The sequence below is a fragment of the Protopterus annectens genome, chromosome 2.part0 (assembly GCF_019279795.1).
Source record: "Protopterus annectens isolate FY-2018-M chromosome 2.part0, PAN1.0, whole genome shotgun sequence".
Lineage (NCBI taxonomy): Eukaryota > Metazoa > Chordata > Ceratodontiformes > Protopteridae > Protopterus > Protopterus annectens.
Window position 1 is genome coordinate 1,353,591,971 of NC_056728.1, and position 20,330 is coordinate 1,353,612,300.

Below are 20,330 nucleotides of genomic sequence, written 5' to 3' on the forward strand. Positions count from 1 at the left end.
AGAATTCATTTAGCAGGCGTGTAAAGCATTACTTTATAAATTCTTGTGGTATTGCATAAAGTACACTTTGGTCATGATAGGGCTGCCATTCTAGGACGACTGAGTATAGGATGACTGAGTAGAACATGGGATGCAAGTAAGATGGTGTTTATACTTTTGTAATGCAAGGTCCTAAGAAAAATCGGCCTGAGAATGAACCTTAGTTTAAGGGATGAGTTGTTAAGTGATAATGTCTAGGGTGGACCACTGAGAGAGGCAAGGGAACATTGAGTATACCCTAAATATGAATCGGGATGGGACTGGTGGTACCTGTGCAATCCTGGGCATGGAAGACTAAAAATGAAAGAGATGGAGGTCTGTCTTTCAAAAGAAACTAGGAAAAGTTGAGGAAAAGGGGAAATGGGATGGGCCACTTCACGTAATGAATTACAGGAAAAAAATGCAAAGTTTGCACATGATCATTACGTAATTACAGTATTTAAGTGTTTATACTAAATCATCCCAACAGTGATAATAGACTGCATGTCCTGGCTCGAAGTACCATTTAAAAAATGAAAAAAAAATGGATAGTTTGCATGCAGTGAAGAAAGGACAAGTGGACAATACAGTTTTCAAAATTCAATTCAAACCTTGCAAACATACAGACCTGCACATTGTAAATCAAGTGGGCTTCATCAGGCTTTGCTCTCCATCCAGCATAATTAGGTAAACTCTACCCACATTTTGTCGAGTGACTGTGTAGTTAGTTTTTGCTTTTCTTTGTTTTGGGTATCCCTTGCATTGGCAATGACTTTAAGGTGATGTGGCCTCATTTTCTCATTGTTTTTATCAAACCCTGTTAGTTTAAGGCTCTAACGTAGAGCTTTGACAATAATCACTCTAGGCTGTAATCATACCAAAGTGCCTTTTGTGCACTGCCATATTGTCTGAGTGCTTCCATTTCAAGCAGCTCAGCCATCCTCTACCTATGACTGTGTTATACTTCTCAACTGCCATACCTGTCTAACAGTAAAAATTCCACTTTGTCTCCCCTGAAAACAGGTTACTAGCCTAGTGGGATTAACCCAGTCAAAGGATAAATAAATAATTTCCAGGATTTCACTCTGTTTCTGGCAAACAATTGAGAACTGAAGTCCATGCAAGACTGGCATTTGAGTTTGACTTTGATATCCTTCAGAAAATGCATCCTATTGCGAAACGTGTTCCATCAGTTTTAAGTATACAAGTACAGTATTTGAAATCTGTTCCTGATTTTTTTGGGGCTCCCCCTCCATTCTCCCCCCAAAAAATGTTGTCTTTATCCAGAGTTCTTGCACCAAGAGGTTGATAGTTATGCTTTGTGCACGAGTTGCTTGCCTTGTAGGTAATGTCTGGCCCTTGAGTTGTCAAATCTTTCTCTTAATAGTACCTCGCAGGTGTCTAGAGGATAGAAAGTGGTATTGGAGTGATGCACCACTTGTGGACTTTTTTGCTCCTACAAAGCTTTCAGTTAATGAAGCCTCTTTGATTTTACAGAGTTTTCAACAGACTTGGAATCGGCAATAATGGGAGATACATCGGGACACTTCCAAAGAATGCTAGTTGTCCTCCTCCAGGTATGTAGCTGATTTGCTAAGGATTGAAGTAAATGTGTCCCTCTTTGACTGCAACTGTACCTGTTTTTCGTGCTTGCATGTTGCAACTCTGGATGCTAACACTGTTAAATATGCCAGCCATGTTTTACCTAGTTATAGTGTGCACAAAAGCAACAGAAATCAAAAATTACTGTATGATTTAGGAAAACTGGTAATTGTCACATAAGCCACTTCAAATTGGGAATTAACATGTATGGTACCTCACAATTTTCAGACAGTAGCAGAACTGGTGCATCAGAGTGACTAATCTTTTTTTGTAGTGGACGCTAGTACTGATACCAATACCAATTTTGATCTTTTTCCTTTTAACGGTTTGTACTGTCAGACAAAAACACAAAGCGATGGAACAAAAACTAGACTCCCAGTAGGATACTGTAAGCTTTTAACTCACTGCCTATTCAAGCAGTTACCTTTACAGGTATGCTTTGTTAGATGCCGCTTTCCTCTTAGACCAGTGGGCTAAAAGTCTGACTGGTGACTGCACTCCAGCAGAGCTCTTTTTTTTATAGTAGTTTGTTAGAAGAAAATACAAGAAATGTCTTGTATATTTCATTGGGGGGGGGGGGGGGGACAACATTTAACCTATGACATATTTTTAATGGTTTAGGAAGAATTGAAAATTACTCATAACTGTATATTAGGCTGCTATGGCCTGGAAATAGTGTTTTTATGCTCAACTCCCACATTCCATTGTTAATCCAAACTTAATACATTGATGATTTAAATTGGTTTATACTCTTGTCCTTCAAGGATCTTGTTTATAGCTGAACATTTTGTACTGAAACAATTGGATAGTCATGTTTACTATATTTTTCAGAACCACAAACCTAAGCAAAAACAAACCTTCTAAACTGAAAGTGCCTGTCATTAAGTTAATATTTTCTTCCCCTTTTAACAGTGCATATGCTGTTACACTTTATCTGCTAAGAATCAAGGTCTTTAGATGATGTAACAATTTTATTTTCTTACATTTCTTCACCTACAAGGCTCTTAGACATTTGTTCTTATGTGTGCTCCACAAACACTTTGGAAGGAGGCTAACTTCCTGCTTTCATGTCAGAATCCTCTTTGAAATTTGCTCTTTTTTGTCATGGCATCTGTGACATTGACAAACATTTCTGTACCATTATGTAGTCCTTTCTTCCAAAACATACAATATTTTCTCATTTTACTCTTCAAGTCTGTTTCTATGTAGAATGATTATTCTGTTGAGCATAACTAGGGTCTTCAGAGATGCATTCAGAATAAAGCAAACTTGGGTGATCTTGGCTCTTAAACAACTCTTGTCTGGAGGCTTATGGCCTTGTAACAGTTCGTGTCATTGCTATGTTATGTATTTTCTGTAACATGCCTTGTAAAGGTTTTAACATTTCATATAACTAATCATTGCTCCAATTTCTGGTTATTACCCTACTTAAATCCTTGTCTAGCTACTTTGCTTACAGCTGGTCATAAGCTCACAGAAGAGAGAAGCTTCTTGCTCAACATCTAAAACTAGGTTAGCTGCATATAAATGCAGGTTTAAATCATCTTAGTGGCCTGTTTTAGGACCATGAGTGTGTTTCCAACCTTTGAACATAAGCTTGGCCTGCACACATCATTGTTTCTAACCACTAAAACATGCATACCCTTAACGCTGCTGGTGGCAGTCCCTGGGAAAACAACATCATACTCCACAAAAAAAAGATTATACTGTCTGTCATGCAAACTGCTGACCAGGTAATTGCCTTTCAGGTTTTGCTGCATCTGCATGTCATGTTCTATGAACATCAGATTTTTGTTTATCTATTGACTAACCAGAGTTTGTGGCCATTTTGTTGAAGCTTGCTGCTTTACACTGATTTTTTGCTATTTGTTTCACGTACTTTTGTTATTTTTCTTGTACACTTCCTGAGTTATGCTAGTCTTTTGGAGACTTTATCTTTTATTTGTGACACTTCTGCCATGATGTTCTTCATGTTTCACTGTTGCAGTCATTACATTTGGGTAATCTGCTGGCAGGTTGCCCTCAGTTGGCCTGATTAACAAAGTCTTGGGTCCTGCGTCGGTTGCTGTCCCTTCTTCCATGACATCAGGTTGTCAGGGGTATAAAACATGCAGCCAATGTCATTACATCAGTCTTTCTTGCCGTGCGGTGCCCGAAGCAGAAGCAGTTCGCAAGTGCCAGTCGACTGACTCCTGAAATTTTCGTTTTCTAGTTTCAGAACCGAAGTCTTCAACTTAAAGCTAAGTACTCTGTTGGGGAAAATTTTTTCTTGCTCCTTACCGAGGTCAGTAAAAGTTAATAATTGCATTACTTGTGGAAAGCAAATACCTCATAAAGATTTTTATTCGTACTGTATTCCTTGCCTAGGCCCTGACCACGACATACCTCGCTGTCGGTTTTGTGCTTTATTTAATCAGCGCACTATCCATCGTCTGTATACTTTTGCTTCTAAATATTTCGGTTCTCTGTTTAATTATCCAGAAATGTTGTCGGTTAGCCATCCGGCTACCAGAATTCCAAAAAAGTGCAAAGCTAGACAGACACAGGCCACAGAGGTCCAAAACTGCCGACGATGCTTCTAAGCCACTCGCCAGTACTCAGTGAGGTGCTTTCACAGCCCCTGATACCTGCTACTTCTGATTCGCAGGCCTCTACTGAGACCCATTCGGAGTCCGGCATAGATAACCCGCGGATGTCTCTACCTTGGATGGGTCCGGAGCCACTGTGCAGGCACTGGCTTCTGAGGGTGTATTCAGGCCTACAGACTTGCATATTAAAATGACTACTTCATTACTAAGGCCTAAATCTCGATCCATGTCTCACCCAGGCCACATGCTCAGGTCCCTATGCCTAAAACACAAATGATAAAAATGACTGAAGGTCTAATAACCCTAATCAGGGGTAGTCAACCCCCCCCCCCCCCGAGGCCTAGGGCTGAGCTTGATTATGAATTTTCTGATCAGGATTCTGTTTCTTCTGACTACCTGGATTTGTCCATACCTACTTATGAGGATTCTGATGCAGAGGATTCCATTCCCTCTGCTTTCCCCTCCTGACTATTTTTCATTTGGGGAAACTTTATATACTTTAAGGGAGCATTTTCACCGGGAAAGCCAGGAATTTTCCGAAAAAGAGGCTTAGGGATTTCCTTCTACCTCAGCATAGGCCTTTGGCTATACCTCCTGTACTAGACATTTGTTTGTTTTCTCGGAATCCAGTTTGGCCCCTGATTCCCTGCCTCCTGCTTCTAGTAAACCTGACAGATACTACAGGGTTCCTGAGTCCCACAAGTTCCTTTTCAAAAATCCTGTTGCAGATCCAGAGACCATTTCTCAGGGGCGCAAGGGCATTAAGGCTTCTACTGCTAAAAATCCTACCCCTTCTGATAGAGACTCCAGGGCACTGGATAAATGGGGTAAAATGGTCTATACTTCTGCAACCTTGGCAATCAGAGCTTTAAACTGCCAATTTCATATGTTAAAATATCAGCAACATGTTATTGGACTGATTAAACAGAAAATGATGTTGATTCCTAACTATGTGGAAAATAAAGATTTACAGGACTTAATGCATTCTGCTGAACAAGTTGGAAAATGTACTTTACAATGTGGTTTTGATTCTTTTAGAGGCCTCTTGCAGGGCTGCTGTTACTGGGTCTGTGCTTAGAAGGTATGCTTGGCTTAAGGAGCAATCTTTGCCTAATCATGTTAAAGCAAAATTGTTGGATGCTCCTTTAAATCAGGACCGGCTGTTTGCCAACAAGGCTAACAAAGTTCTTAAAATAAACTGTTAAAGATTTTTTACAAGTGCAACCTCCTAGATTTAGTAGGCACTGGCCTACTAAGAATTGGTCCTTTCCAGTCCCTTCCAGTTCTTCTCAAGCCAAACTCACACACAGCAAAACCCCCAGGTTTCAGTCCCAGGGGACTCTCAGAACCAAGCAGTGGGGGGACTCCACTTCCAAATCTGGAAATAAGACACCCCCCCTATGGTAAACAGTCTCAATGACTTCCTTTTGAAATTTCCAAGCACTTATCTTTCAACTGCCTCTTTGGGTGGAAAGATTGCTCTTCATGAAAAGAATTGGGGGGAAAGATTGCTCTTCATACCAATAATTGGGGGGGTTGCTCCTTCATGCAAAGAACTGGGAACTTATAACCCAGGACAAATGGGTTTTAATAGTGTCCCAGGGATACAGATTTCATTTCCACATGTTGCCAACCCCAAATGGGTGGCCAGACCTGCCCCCAAATCAGTGGGCAGAGGCTCAAAAACAAGTACTTTCCCTCTTAAGCATGGGGGCTATTCAACAGGTACCAGAAGAGGAAAAGGTACCAGAAGAGGAAAAGGGACAAGATTTCTACTCCAAACTTTTTCTGGTACCCAGAAAAGACAAATCATGGTGTCCAATCCTGGACCTGTCTACTCTAAACACCTTTCTGGAGATTCCAAAATTCAAGACGCTGACTCTTCATCAATTACTTCCTATGCTAGGCAAAGATGCCTGGTTGGCAACACTAGATTTAAAAGGAGCAAAGACACCTGGTTGGCAACACTAGATTTAAAAGGAGCATACCTGCACATCCCAATCAGGGAATCTTGCAAAAGATTCCTATGCTTCAAAGCAGGCTGCACACATTCAGTTCTCTGCACTGCCCTTTGGCTTGTCTACTGTGCCCAGGGTATTCACAAAGTGCCTGGCTCCAGTTATTGCATTTTGCAGGCAAAGAAGTATTCAAATATACCCATACCTGGACGATTGTCTAATTCAGGCAGAAAGCCAGGACATAACTTTTGAATCATCTGGTGTTTGTAAAAAGGGTTTTAACTTGTCTGGGGTACACCATAAATAAATGATGCTGGCAGACCTCTGGGCCTTAATGATTGTATTGGTATTAAGTGTTCTGAAATTACGACAAGCTAAGTTATGACTGCATTGCAAAGTTCTATTAAATTATTATAGCACTTAACATTTCTCACTATTTTAATAGTATTTTTAGCATGGGGTTATTAAACATTTTATGTTTAGATTCATCTATTCAGGTTAACATAGGAACAATATATACTATGGTAATGTTGAATCAATTATTTTTAAGATCTTTTGGAAGTTGTATGAATTTTGAATACATACGCACAGATTCATCTATTCAGGTTAACATAGGAACAATATGTAAACTATGGTAATGTTGAATCAATTATTTTTAAGATATTTTGGAAGTTGTATGAATTTTGAATACATACGCACATTTAAATATGGTATTCAAGGGGAGGGACGGGTTCTTTAAGATATGATTGTTTTAATTGAGTATTTAATGCACCTGAATTGATTTTCAGTTCTGATGAAGCTTTGTATTATACGAGGTGAAAGCGCGCTTAACATTGATTTTTGTGTGGCTTTGTGTAAAGCCTTTTTATTGCATTTTGGAGTCTGAGTATTAAAATTACTTTTATCAACTATACCACGTTGATCTGCTTGTTCTGACTGCCTTGGATTTTGTTTTTTTACTGGCTTGGTTTCGTTCGTATTTGTGGTTCTTTAGTTGGCTCATTCATGGCAGAACGAGTAGAATCAGATGTTTTTGTGGACACCCCAGCTTTACTGAAAGAAACTATGAATGACTACAACAACTCGCCAGTTACTAGAGGCGAATTTAATAAGGTGATGCTACTCCTATCCCATATCCTTGAGAATACGAATATTCCATCATCTGGACAGTCCAAGGTACCGGATAATAAACACCAGTGCAGCACGCCACAGGCTACTGGATTGGTTTACCAAAACAAATTAATGCCCATGAAGGAGAGAGATGAGGTGGTCCTTTGGTAGATATTGAACAACAAAACCATGGTAAAAGAGATGTTAACAAACACCAGATTTACGGTGGTAATGGGATTACAGGTACTGACAACTTTAATTTTGATACGTGGTCTAGTCTTCGATTTAATTTTAATGAACAGATGTTTGACGACAGATGTGAGACTTTTGATGAGACATTTAAACAATTTAAAGACAGACTGTATGCCTTGAAAACAAATCCATTAGAAATTGATTATTTAAATGAATGCATTTCAATGGAAATAGTGCCCAAAGGGTTGAGATTGTTTAAATACCAAAATAATGTTAAGCAGAATTCATTGTTATACAAACAGTTAACTGATTTGTTTAATAAAATGGGTATAGAAATGCTGAAGTTAATGGTCAAGGATTATGAAAGTCAAAAAAATGTTAAATGAAACAAATGTTTTACACAACAAAGTTTTAAATTTTAACAGTGGGAATTTTGATCAAAGCAAATATGAGAATTTGTTTGGAGAAATTGACAATTACTGTGATTTTATTTTTAGAAAAATTAAGCTTGACAGGGATTTAAAGGAATACATGAACGGTAGAGCCTATCCAGTTTTTAATAACACTTCTGGGTTACCTAACTCAGACAGTGATAATGTAATTGATTTAGTAAATGATGGCAATGACACAAATAATGAACACTTTGGTCACCCTTTAAAGGAAGGTACGGTGAGGAGAAGCGAGAGGTTAGCAGAAAAGCAAAGGAAATACTCTTGCCTAAACCCCCAGTTTTACAGGGGATGGAGGGGGGCAGTCACCCAGGGAAAAGTCGGAATTATTGACAGATTCTGATGTTTTGCCCATACCCCTTGACAACACACAGGATGCTAACCAGGATGTGATCCGAAATGACATGGATTCAAGAGTCTGCAAACAGAATAATTTTAGTGTTTATAACTTTGCAGATTTAGTAGTCAACAAGACTTATTTTAATTTATTTACTAAAAGATTTCATTTTGTTCCCACACGTCCTGGTTCATTGCTAAATACAATAATTGACATTATTTATTAGGCAGCTTAACCTACAGATTTACTTTAAAGGTGTACACCTAAATCGAGGTGAAATGTCTAGAAAGAGTTTGTTTAATCCACCAATGAATTCGTCATTAAATTTTTTGAAGAGTTAATTGAAAATAATTTATCAGAAGAAGAGAAATTATTGTTGAAATTATTAAAGGATGAAAATTGTAGAGTGGTGAAGCCTGACAAAGGGGGAGAGGGGGTGGTCCTGATGTACAACAAAGAGTATGACACGTATATATACACAACATTTTACAGGACTCTGAACATTACACTGTTGTTTCTCATAATGAAATTAACATTTCATATTCTAAAATTAAATATTTGTCAGATCATTTACTACAAGGTAGTATAAATGAGAAATTGTTTAATTTTTTGCATGTTAAGAATCCCAGGGACCCTGCTATATTTGGGATCCCTAAAGTGCATAAAGGGATTAACGAACTAAATTTTAGACCTATAGTAGCAGGAGCTGGTAGTATCACTGAGCCTTTAGCAATTTTTGTGAACTCCCAGCTGAAGAAATTCATAAACTCTGTTCCTCATATAACAAAAGATTCTTGGGATTTTTTGAGGAGAATAACCAAGGATAAATATGATGCAGATCTACTTTTAGCTACTATAGATGTAGTAAGAGTTATTCCCAAGTATCCCACATGAGATAGGTCTAGAATGGTTTGGAGAAATTTTATGTACTGAAACAGGATTAGGTAATAACACTATTAATTTGATTATGGAATTTACTGAAACTATTTTGAAAAATAATTTTGTTTATTTTAATGGCTACTTCTATCAACAAAGAAAGGGAGTTGCTAATGGGGCAGCGTGTGCCCCCTTATATGCTAATTGTGTTCTTTATTATTGAGAACAGAAATTTGTCCTTAACACAGATTGGTGGAGACACATTACCTTTTATAACCCGCTACCTGGACGACATTTGCTTATTATGGAAAGGTTCAAAAGGAGAATTCAATGAATTTGTTTTATTTGAACAATTCTACTGATTTTTTGACCTTTGCCTACACTATTGATGAAGCCAGTATTAATTATCTGGATGTTACGTTATAGAAGGATAAATTAAACAATTGTTTTCAGTCTAGGTTATACAGAAAACCCACTTTCTCTAACACTTATTTGCATTTCGAGAGTGGACACCCATATTAAAAGAAAGGGATAGTAAAAGGTCAGTTGATAAGGGCATCAAGAATGACTAGTATCAATTCTGTATTTTTAGATGAGGTCAAGATTGTAAGTTCCTTCTTTTTTTTTTTTTTAGAAAGAGGATACCCCAAACTTTTGGTAGATAATTTAGCTGAGGAAGTTATTAAACATAGGGACAGCAAGTTCTTTCCATTACTAGGTTTAGGGGCCACGGATGAGAGAACACATAGTGATGGTAGAGCTGAATATAGTGTGGCTTTAACACACACCTTTTCCACCACATCAAGCAAAGTAGAGGAGATTATTAAAAAGTATTGGCCCATCCTGAAAGTGAATGAGGATACAGGGGTACATATTCCAGAACACCCTTCTTTTGTGAGAAGGAGAGATATGAATTTGAAGGACATGTTTGAGAAGAAGAATGACAACATGGGGAAGATCGTTAGGTCAAGAAGAGGTGCATTTAAATGTGGTGCCTGCCGTCAATGTGAGTATATTTTTGAAGGCAGTGATATATGGATTCCCTCTAGAGGTATTAGGATGGTAGCCTCTAAACATTATAATTGTGGTACGAAAAGGTTAATATACATGGGAATTTGTGGAGTTTATAACAGTTTTTATATTGGAAAAACTGTACGTATGCTTAGGAAGAGGATATATGAACATCTTTATGAAATTACTAAATGTAAGGAATCTAATGCCTTTTACAGACATTCTTTAGTTTGTAAAAACATGAACATTAGGTTTGCAGTAGTGGAACAGGTAGTTACTGACCCTCGTGGTGGTAACTGGGAGTCCAGGGTTGAATTTAGGGAGTTACTCTGGCAGTTAAAAGACGGATGCTGGCAGACCTCCAGGCCTTAATGATTGTATTAGTATTAATAGTGTTCTGAAATTACGACAAGCTAAGTTATGACTGTATTGCAAAGTTCTCTTAAATTATCACAGCACTTGACATTTCTCACTATTTTAATAGTATTTTTAGCATGGGGTTATTTATTACAGCATTTATGTATAGATTCATCTATTCAGGTTAACAGGAACAATATATAAACTATGGTAATGTTGAATCAATTATTTTTAAGATATTTTCGAAGTTGTATGAATTTCGAATACATACACACATTTAAATATGGTATTCAAGGGGAGGGATGGGTTCTTTAAGATATGATTGTTTAATTGAGTATTTAATACACCTGAATTAATTTTTTTTTCAGTTCTGATGAAGCTTTGTATTATATGAGGTGAAAGCGCGCTTAACATTGATTGTGTGTGGCTTTGTGTAGAGCCTATTGATTGTGTGTGGCTTTGTGTAGAGCCTTTTTATTGCATTTTGGAGTTTGAGTATTAAAATTACTTTTATCAACTACACCACGTTGATCTGCTTGTTTTGACTGCCTTGGATTTTGTTTTTTACACCATAAACAAAAAGAAATCACAACTGGTACCCTGTCAACAAATTACATTCCTGGGAGCAAGCTTGACTACAACTTCCCAGATGGCTTACCTTATGCCAGAAAAGCAAATTAATTTGGTAACCTATTTCAAACAAGTGGCCAAAAAAACCCTGCTATCTGCAAGACAAATACTGCAAGCCTTTGGGTTCATGGCCTCCTGTATTCTTCTAATTCCATATGCAAGACTGCATATGAGGAAACTACAGTGGTATCTAAAAAGCCTATGGAGTCAACATTCTCACAGCCTGGAAACAAATATTCCGATCATACCTTGCCTACGCCTAGAGTTCCTCTGGTGGGCAGAGGTCTGCCACCAAAACAAGGGACTACCATTCACACCCTGCCGTCAAAACCCTAACAGATGCATCAGACTATGCATGGGGGGCTCACCTGGTAGGGAAGTGCACTCAGGGCAAATGGAACCCAAGTCAAATGCACCTACATATCAATCAAAAAGAAATGTTAGCTGTACAGAATGCTCTGACAGCCTTCAAGGACTACATTCTTCCAGGACAACTAATGGTAAAGATGGACAACACCATGGTTATTTGGTACATAAACAAGCAGGGGAGTACACATTCCTACCCTCTCTGCAGACTAGCCATGGCATTGTGGAACACAGCCTTGAGCTACCAAGTGCACCTACAAGCTCAATTCCTGCCAGGAAAATTAAATACACTGGCAGATGGACTAAGCAGAAACCTCAAGGACCCACACGAGTGAAAACTGGAAGCCAGGATTTTCAACATGTTGACAAGTGAATGGGGGAGCCCAGACATAGATCTATTTGCCTCCCCCCAGAACTACCAGTTGGACTACCAGTTGGACAAGTTTTGCACAAGGACTCCCCACAAACAAGCCTGGAAAGTGGATTCTCTGTCCTTCAGCTGGAAAAACCTATTGGTCTACACCTTCTCCCTGCTGTCTCTGCTCTCCAAAGGTCTACTAAAAGTCAAACGGGACAAACCAAGGATGATCTTGATTTCTCCAGACTCGCCACACCAACACTGCTACCCCCTCCTGCGCAGTGTGTTTCAGTTATCTCCATGGCACCTGCCTCAGACCCCTTCCCTGCTGTCCCAGCAGGAGAACCAATTTCTGCACCCTCCGCTTCCAACATTGAACCTTGCAGCCTGGCTGATCACTTAAATTCACCCTTTTCATCCCTCAGTAAACCTGTGATGGATGTCATCTTAGAGGCAAGGAGACCTAGTACTAGAAAATTTTATGCTGACAAGTGGAAAAGATTCTGTGCATGGAACCAAATCTCAAGGGATGAGCACAGCAGCGCCCAATTTACCTCCGATTTTGCAATACTTAACTGAGATGCTTCACAAGGCCCTGTCTTTTTCCTCCATTAAAATCCATGCCTCAGCAATTTCAGCTCATTAGAACACAGAACCTCCCCTCTTCCTCTGCTCAAGCAGTACCTCAGAGGGGCCAAAAACGTGAGACCACCCAGGAGAGCTCCAACCCCTGCCTGGGACCTTAACTTTGTATTGGAGAAACTCACTCTACCTCCTTTTGAGCCAGCTGCTACTGCAGACTTAAAATTTCTTTCTTGGAAAACAGCCTTCCTTTTAGCAATCATTTCACCTAGAAGGATATCTGAATTACAGGCCCTTATGGCAGTGGAGCATTTCATCATCTTTCATGTGGACAAGGTGTCACTCAGGACCAATCTATCCTTCATGCCCAAGGTGGTATCCAGTGTGGGACTTAATTAGACCATTCATTTGCCAACGCTTTTCCCAATACACAGAACAAAGGGGAACAGATTCTGCATTCCTTGGATGTGCACAGACAACTTGGTTTCTACTTGGACAGGACTAAACCTTGAAGAAATTCTGAAAAACTGCTGGTAGCATTTGCTGCAGGAGCAGAGGGGAAGGCCATTTCAAAACAAACCATTTCTAAATGGACAAGCCATTGCATTAATTTCTGCTATAAGCACCATGGAAAACCTATCCCACAGGGCATCAGATCTCGCTCCACCAGGGCTGCATCTACTTCTGCAGCTTTTCTCAGAGGTGTCCCTACCAGGGACATCCTAGAGGCTGCTCCTGGAGTTCTGTACATACCTTCACCAGGCATAATCATTTGCTAATCTTTAAATCCAGAGCTGGCTTTGCCACTGCTGTCTTGCAGGGCCTTATAGCTGGCCCTAATGCTATATATATTCCTCCTCCCAACCATAGCTTTGGGAATCTACCCAAATGTAATGACTGCAACAGTGAAACACGAAGAACATAGTACAGTTGTGTACACTTACCATAAATGTAGATGTTAGAGTGTATTCACTGTTGCAGTCCTGGTTACCCTTCCTCCAGCCCCCTAATTTCTTCTGGCTATACCTCTACTTTCCTTTACTACCTCTACTTTCCTTTACTATGCTTAAGTCTTTTTGGTGTATTTGATTTTTGTTAGAGGTATACCTTTGTGTTTATATGTGTATTTGCTCCCCATTAGGAGGGCACCTGACATCTGGGGCAAGAAAAACTGATGTAATGGTGTCGGCTGCATGTTTTATACCCCTGACGACCTGACCGTCATGGAAGAAGGGGCAGCAACCAATGCAGGACCCAAGACTTTGTTAATCAGGCCGACTGAGGGCAACCTGCCAGCAGATTACCCAAATGTAATGACTGCAACAGTGAATACATGAGCATCTACATATATGGTAAGTGTACACAACTGTACTTTCCACCTCTTCATGCTTTTACTGGGAGTACTCATTAAAGCCTGTGATGTCTTCTGTCTGGGCCATTGATCAAGGAGCCTCAATCCTCATCACTGACACTGGAGAGGGATGTTCACTTTGAACAAAATGGATACACCCAGCATTTCAAGATGAAGCTCTCTGCATCAAGCACAATTTCCCTTAAGAGCATACAGGTAACACAGTCTGCCTGGGGTCTGGGTTTCTCTCTGTCTCTCCCCAGGTCCCCAGTAACGCTTCCCACTTGCACAGCTGCAAACTTCAGCTGAGTATCCATGCCAAGCCCTCTACCACTCTGTGAAACCAGTGCTTTGTGCCCCTGCTCCAAGTAGCCGACACACGCAGACACAGGTTTACTAGCTGTGCAACCGTCTGCCCAGACTATAAGGTAGTTACTGCCACCAGACATTCCCAAGTCAACTACACTAAGGCTCTTTAAGAGTACCCAATTATACTGAGAGAAATTAATATTAATATGAATGATAGTTTGACCAATGCAGTAAAGTTTTCAGGGGTGGCCACAAAGTCAGAAAACAGATACGAGTACTCTTAAAGGTTAAAACATTCTCTAAAGGATCAGCCGCAATGAAAAGTTTAAATATATATTTAATAATAAAAGGACATGAAAATACTATATCTCCATTTACAATAAACACCAGAGTTTTAGTCACAGGAAATATTAAAATAACACAGATGAATAGATTCACACAGATGCAGAAAAAAAAAGTCCTTGACTAGTCTCACTATATTTTCCTGACTGATGTAAAGATTTACTGTTCCCTGGTCACTTACTAGAGCAAGGCAAAATGAAGTAGGCGAGTGATCTTTCCATGTCAAGTTTCCAAAACAAGAGTGCCATGAGACTTCAGTCTCAACTAGTATTAAACATTACTGTAGTGGTGGATTCCAGAATGGCGACATATACATCTGGTCGTATGACTACTGGTTCCAATGCAACCCCCTTGGCTAGAAGCTATCCAGATTTGGCACATGTGTGTCAATAATACACACAGCCTTGCTAACATCTGCTGCAGCTCCTAGAAATCTTAAAACAATTTAAAACCTCTATCCTTTCAGAGTAGCAATTGGTTCACCCCAATGACAATGCAGGAAGCTTCCTAGTTCAGACTTGTTCTCAGTGTAGCCAGAGACGCAATATCTATGGCCTAAATTGGTAATTTTATTTCTTAGTTAGCTGGAGCTGAGTTTAACCTCTTCGTTTCTCTCCTGAAATGAAAAAACTAATTGCATGCAAGGATAACTTGAGATAAAAAATAGTCCTTTCTCCATTCCTATATTTCCGCATCTCGTACTCTCATCTTAACCCATCCCTGCAAATTTCCAAGTCCTCAAAGCACTATCAAAAGCCAAGAACACAACTTCCCATGGGGCCAGAAAACATACCAGGCTGCCTACTGGTCAGTCTGAAGTGGGAACCATCTGACGCACTACAGAACTGTTCAATATCTGCCTCAAAATGAGCTAGCTGAATGGTGGATGGCAAAAACCATCCCTTTGCACAAAAGTAGGGTGTCCACAGACCTGAGTAACTATAGACCAATAAGCCCGACTAGCATCCTCTGTAAGCCTATGTAAAGGATCATTATGGAATTAATAAATGAAAGGCAACCTAGAAATGCTATGTTCAATTCTGTGTTTGTCAAGGGTGGATCCTGCATACATAACCTGGTTGAATTCTATAAGATTACTGAGGCAGTGGATAAAGGTACATTTATAGCTAGACCTCACCAAGGCATTTGACACTATCCAGAGTGTGGGGTGAACCATCCCAAGTTAAATGTAAATCTCTTATGTAACTCATTGGATACCAAATTGACTCACAAATAAACACAGTAAATTCATGTGAGCAGCTCTATTCCCTCCATAAAAGTTCTGTCACTAGTGGGTATACCCCAAGGTTCAGTCACGAGGCCATTCCTTCCCTGTATTTACTGCTCAAAGGTCAAAACAAATAAAGGTTCATGATTGGAAGACTGTAAATGTCTGTAAACCTGATGCTGTCATAAATTCCATCAAGGACAACCATGGTCCTTCAAGAGGGCCTTTCCCAAACCAATAGCTGGTATCAAAACCGTGGTCTGTAAATGCCAAATGTATAATGGTTTCCTTCAGTAAACATGACTTCCCTTGCAACTATCATGCTGCCAACATCTCCCTTGAAGTTGATCCCATAGTCTTTCAACATATTTTACCAGATCCTAATGAACTGCCCTTTTTCACCCCATATCCAGTATTGTAAGGATGCCCTTTTTCATTGCAAAAGCTTGTTTCTAATGATATGGCATTTGGTCAGTCATTGACTATTGTACTCTTTCAGTGTGCATCTGTTCTCAAATGTGTCATAATGGCCACAGTGATTTCTCACTTAAAATTCAAGGCTTAAAGGTTAAAGCATAAAAGCTATGCAGGCAGCCACAAAGTCCTGCCCTCTTCTCTGTATCATACAGGTTGTTAAGATGCAGCCTCTGCCTCCTGTACAAAGCCTTATCAGTCCCTATCCTGTCAGATCTGGTACACATTTCGCAAGTCCAGTAGTGTGAACACCCACTCAATGGATCAAAATTTCTTTTGTAACAAATGTGACATGTTAGACAGTTAGGTGTGTATTGCAGAGAGTACTGCTTCTGTGAAACCCTTCCTCTTCACATTGAGCAAAAGAAGTCTCTTACTCTAGTCAAAGATTATTTGGATGACTGGATGGGAAACTATAAACTCGCCCTTTGTTTAGCAGACATGTTTGTAATGGATAAGGGTAGCAAGTAAATTTCTCAACATCTGCCATCTCTGCATTATACACAAACTGAGGGCTAAAAAAGCTATAGGCTAGACTTAAGATCTTCACTGGTTAGTGGCCAAGTAAGTATCTATGAATACACCACTCAGCTGCAGGGATGTCTGCTGTCAGCAGATTGGGGAGGGGATATAGGAGTACTATAAATCAAATAGTCAGTCAAGTAGGGGTGATACCAGAGAAATACATTGGGTGCCTATCTATGGTTCCCAAAGTCTGCTAGTATTGCAAACTGTCAATCCTCTCTCTTCAGGGCAAGAATTTGATGAAAACTTTGGTGAACGAGTTCAATGCCTATTGGCTGTCGAGGAGCGCAATACACTGGATCAGATTTCATAACCTGGGAGCCTATGTTCATCCAGTTTATTCTCGAGACGGAGAAACTGCTTTTACCAACAATGTTCTCTTTGAAATGGGTACACTATAAATCCAATAAAAACATATTTGTATTTAAACCGTACCTATCACGATATAGCCTAGCAAAAAGGCACACACACTTGTACACCTGATTAGTACAACTTGCCCCCTGGATGATATCAAACTCAAGTCATGCTTTTACTGTAAATAAAACTACACTATGGGAATTGGATGTTGGCACTCGAACCATTACTAACCTGATCTTCCTCCTATTCCGTCGTCCTTCTCTCCCCTTCACTTGTTTTACTACTTTCCAGTCTGATTACAACTATCACTTCTAATTTTCTCCTTAGACCAATTCTTTTGAAAACGGTCCTTATTGGAAATGTCCACTTCATTACTGCCTTCTCATCCTCTTTTGAAAAATAAAAATATGCAACTCTTATTTTATTCCAAGAAATGAAGTTAAAATTCTAATTAGTCGCCTTTCATTGTCTTTTATTGCTGGTCTGTTTCTCCCTGGGCCTGCCTTTTTAAAGGGGCTATGTCAACCCATTTTGACCATTTGACCATTTGACCATCCTTGTTAAAAAAAAAAAAAAAAAAAAAAAAAACAAAACAAAAAATTAATAATTATGATATTGTCTACACTAAGGAAGCATCCCTGTACAGCAGGGTTAATACCAACGTTGTCAAAGAATATATAGACATTTCAACTGTTCTAGTAGTCAGATGGATGACTGGCACTGTACCCGCCTTATGAACTTTCATTTTCTTGTACCTGCTGACCATTTTGGCCATTCACTGATTATGTTCATTCACCCATCATATGGGCCAAGAACTAATCACATAATTGACACCAAGGCAGCCATCCCAGGATTATTTTAGCTTTATGCCCAAATCTTTCTGTGCACGAGCTAAGCACCATGGTGGGGTAGGGGTCTACAATGGATGTATCGGGAGTGTCACTCACATGCACTGACATAACCACTGTAACCTTTCTTTTCAGTAAACGAAGTATCTCCCTCGAAGTATCTCCCTTACTGGATCCACATTTTTTTCTGTGAGCTATTATGAAAGATGTGAGGGAGCATACATGAACCTTGAGTAATTCTTCTCCCCCTCCCTAACAGGAAGGCTAGCAAGTCTCTCATAAATTGGTTTTGGGAGAAGAAGAATTAAACTGTGTTGTAATGTGCTGGTCAGGCTTGTCAGCTCAATGAAGTGAAAAGAAGGTGATTATTAGTTTTTCTAGCTGCGATGCCAGCTATTTTGTATAGATGTCTGCTTTGATGTCACAGAATTATATATATACCCCCCCCCCCAGGATCGTTTGGCGGCTATATTAAAACACACTCTCATTTTCCTCTCTCAACTCATTACAGCTGAGTGCTCTTCAGGCATTTCTGCAGTCAACTCCTATTGTGCCTCTAGGCATCAAATATTGCTTGTTCATATTTGCATTAATTACAAACCATACTACATGCAATATATCAGAATCCTCTTGAAGCATACATGATGGCAAACACAACTGTATTGATATTTGACCTGTGTCAGAGTATCTGTTAGAACTGTGAGGTGAAAACTTCATTTTTAAAGGCTCAAGCCACACCTGCTGGGAGTTAGAGGTATACACTCATAAGAGCTGCATTGGAGGGAATGAGTTAATAGTACTCACACATTGTAATAGTCTCAGTGCACATACCTTGAATGTTGGCTGCTATGCAAGACTTGTCTTGGGTACTCCAGTGGGAAGATGTCCTAGGGCTATAGCAGCCCTTTCTGACCTCAGTAGGATATGTCCTTGGTCATTTATTTAGTTCATCACCTGCTCATGGATTATCTTTACTCTGGATAATGTTGCGCCACATTTCTTCTGCTCACGGTTATCCTCTGATTTGATCACTTGACTGGGTAAATAGGCTTGTTCATCGATTCCCTTTTAACCATGACCTATGCACAAGGCCACGTACAAGGTAGAAGGTATAGAGTCACCAGTGTTATTGCCAACTTGTAATTCTGTAAGGCTTCTAGCCATTTTTAATATATAGATTAACATTTTTGGATTTAACTCTATAGACTAATCCCTGACCGCAACAAGAAGTGGCTGAAGTAATTGTTTTACTTTATGCTGTTCAGCTAGACATACAATCCTTTTTATATAATGCTACACTTGTCGTCATTGGCAACTGTATGCGAAACTGGGATTATCAATGCCGAGTCCCAAGATGTGGAGACTGAAAATCTGGACTTAAATATAGTAAATCTGATTGCCATTTCTCTGAATAATTTGAATATTCTCTCTTTGACATGTGACGATCTGAGTGTTTATATGCATTTTTTGCAGGGGTGGAAAACTAGCTTTTTTGTATTTTTGGCCTTTATTTGAGGACTTGACACTGCAAGTCCTGACATTTCAAGAGTGAGATTTTTGTATTTATATATTCTCTGTCTTAGCCTGAACTTTAACTTAAAGGGTCCAACTGAATCTGACCATTTCTCAGTAAACAGACAGAAATAAATTTTATTTAAAATTGTTACCAGTTTAGTTCCATTAGCCAATAAATGACAGTCCATTTTAAAGAATGGAAGCAGTGTCTTGCCTTTTGACTGTGGTGGAACTTGTATAGCACATAAGGGTTTTTCATTTGGTTTGCTTACATTTTTTTGTCTGACAGTATAACGTATCCCTTGTGTAGTAATGTATTCCCCTTGTATCTTAATATTTTTTGGATAAATATTCAGAGATGTGAACTTTCTGAATAACAATATAAATATTTTGCTATTTAATCTAGGCTGCTCGAGATCAAAACCCCAGAGCTGATGAAAACCTTGTTGAAAAAGATGCCCGGGTATGTGTATTTTTTTATTTTTTTTTTTTTTTATTTTATTTCATCATGAAATGTGTTTTTTCTGGGTACATAAATGAAGAATATTTCAAAGCACATGCTTTACAAAAGCTGCACATACACACACTCAGGATGGTCATTTTGTATTTCACTGAATGTTTCAACAAAAATGTGACCTCCAAAGTTCTAATGGTCTGGGAGGGACAGTATGAAATAGAAGATGATGAAAAGCCTAAACCATCCAACTTGAGGGGTACATTTAACTTCAACAGTTGTTCCACATATAGATTTGTATTTGTCCTCTGTTTTGGTGGACCTAGAAGAGAAAGGGGTGCTATAGCCAGATGCAAATTTTATGTTTTAGAGGAGACATGAGCACTCCCAAGCAGTAGGCTTCGAATGCATAAAAAGACACACCCTTCAACTCATTGGTCCACCACTGTTGTAATTTTATACTTTCTTGCAGAATTTTGACATACTGTTGTAA

At 39.3% G+C, this 20,330-nt stretch overlaps 1 protein-coding gene across 1 annotated transcript in view; it reads left to right on the top strand.

Moving 5' to 3' along the window:
* The window catches only part of ANXA5 (annexin A5), a 309,430-nt gene that overhangs the window by 137,671 nt on the left and 151,429 nt on the right, over positions 1-20,330 (top strand). The window contains exons 7-8 of the mRNA XM_044061534.1: positions 1,516-1,595; positions 19,790-19,846. Of these exons, the coding sequence (XP_043917469.1) occupies positions 1,516-1,595; positions 19,790-19,846 (137 nt within the window). The remainder of the gene's footprint in view (positions 1-1,515; positions 1,596-19,789; positions 19,847-20,330) is intronic.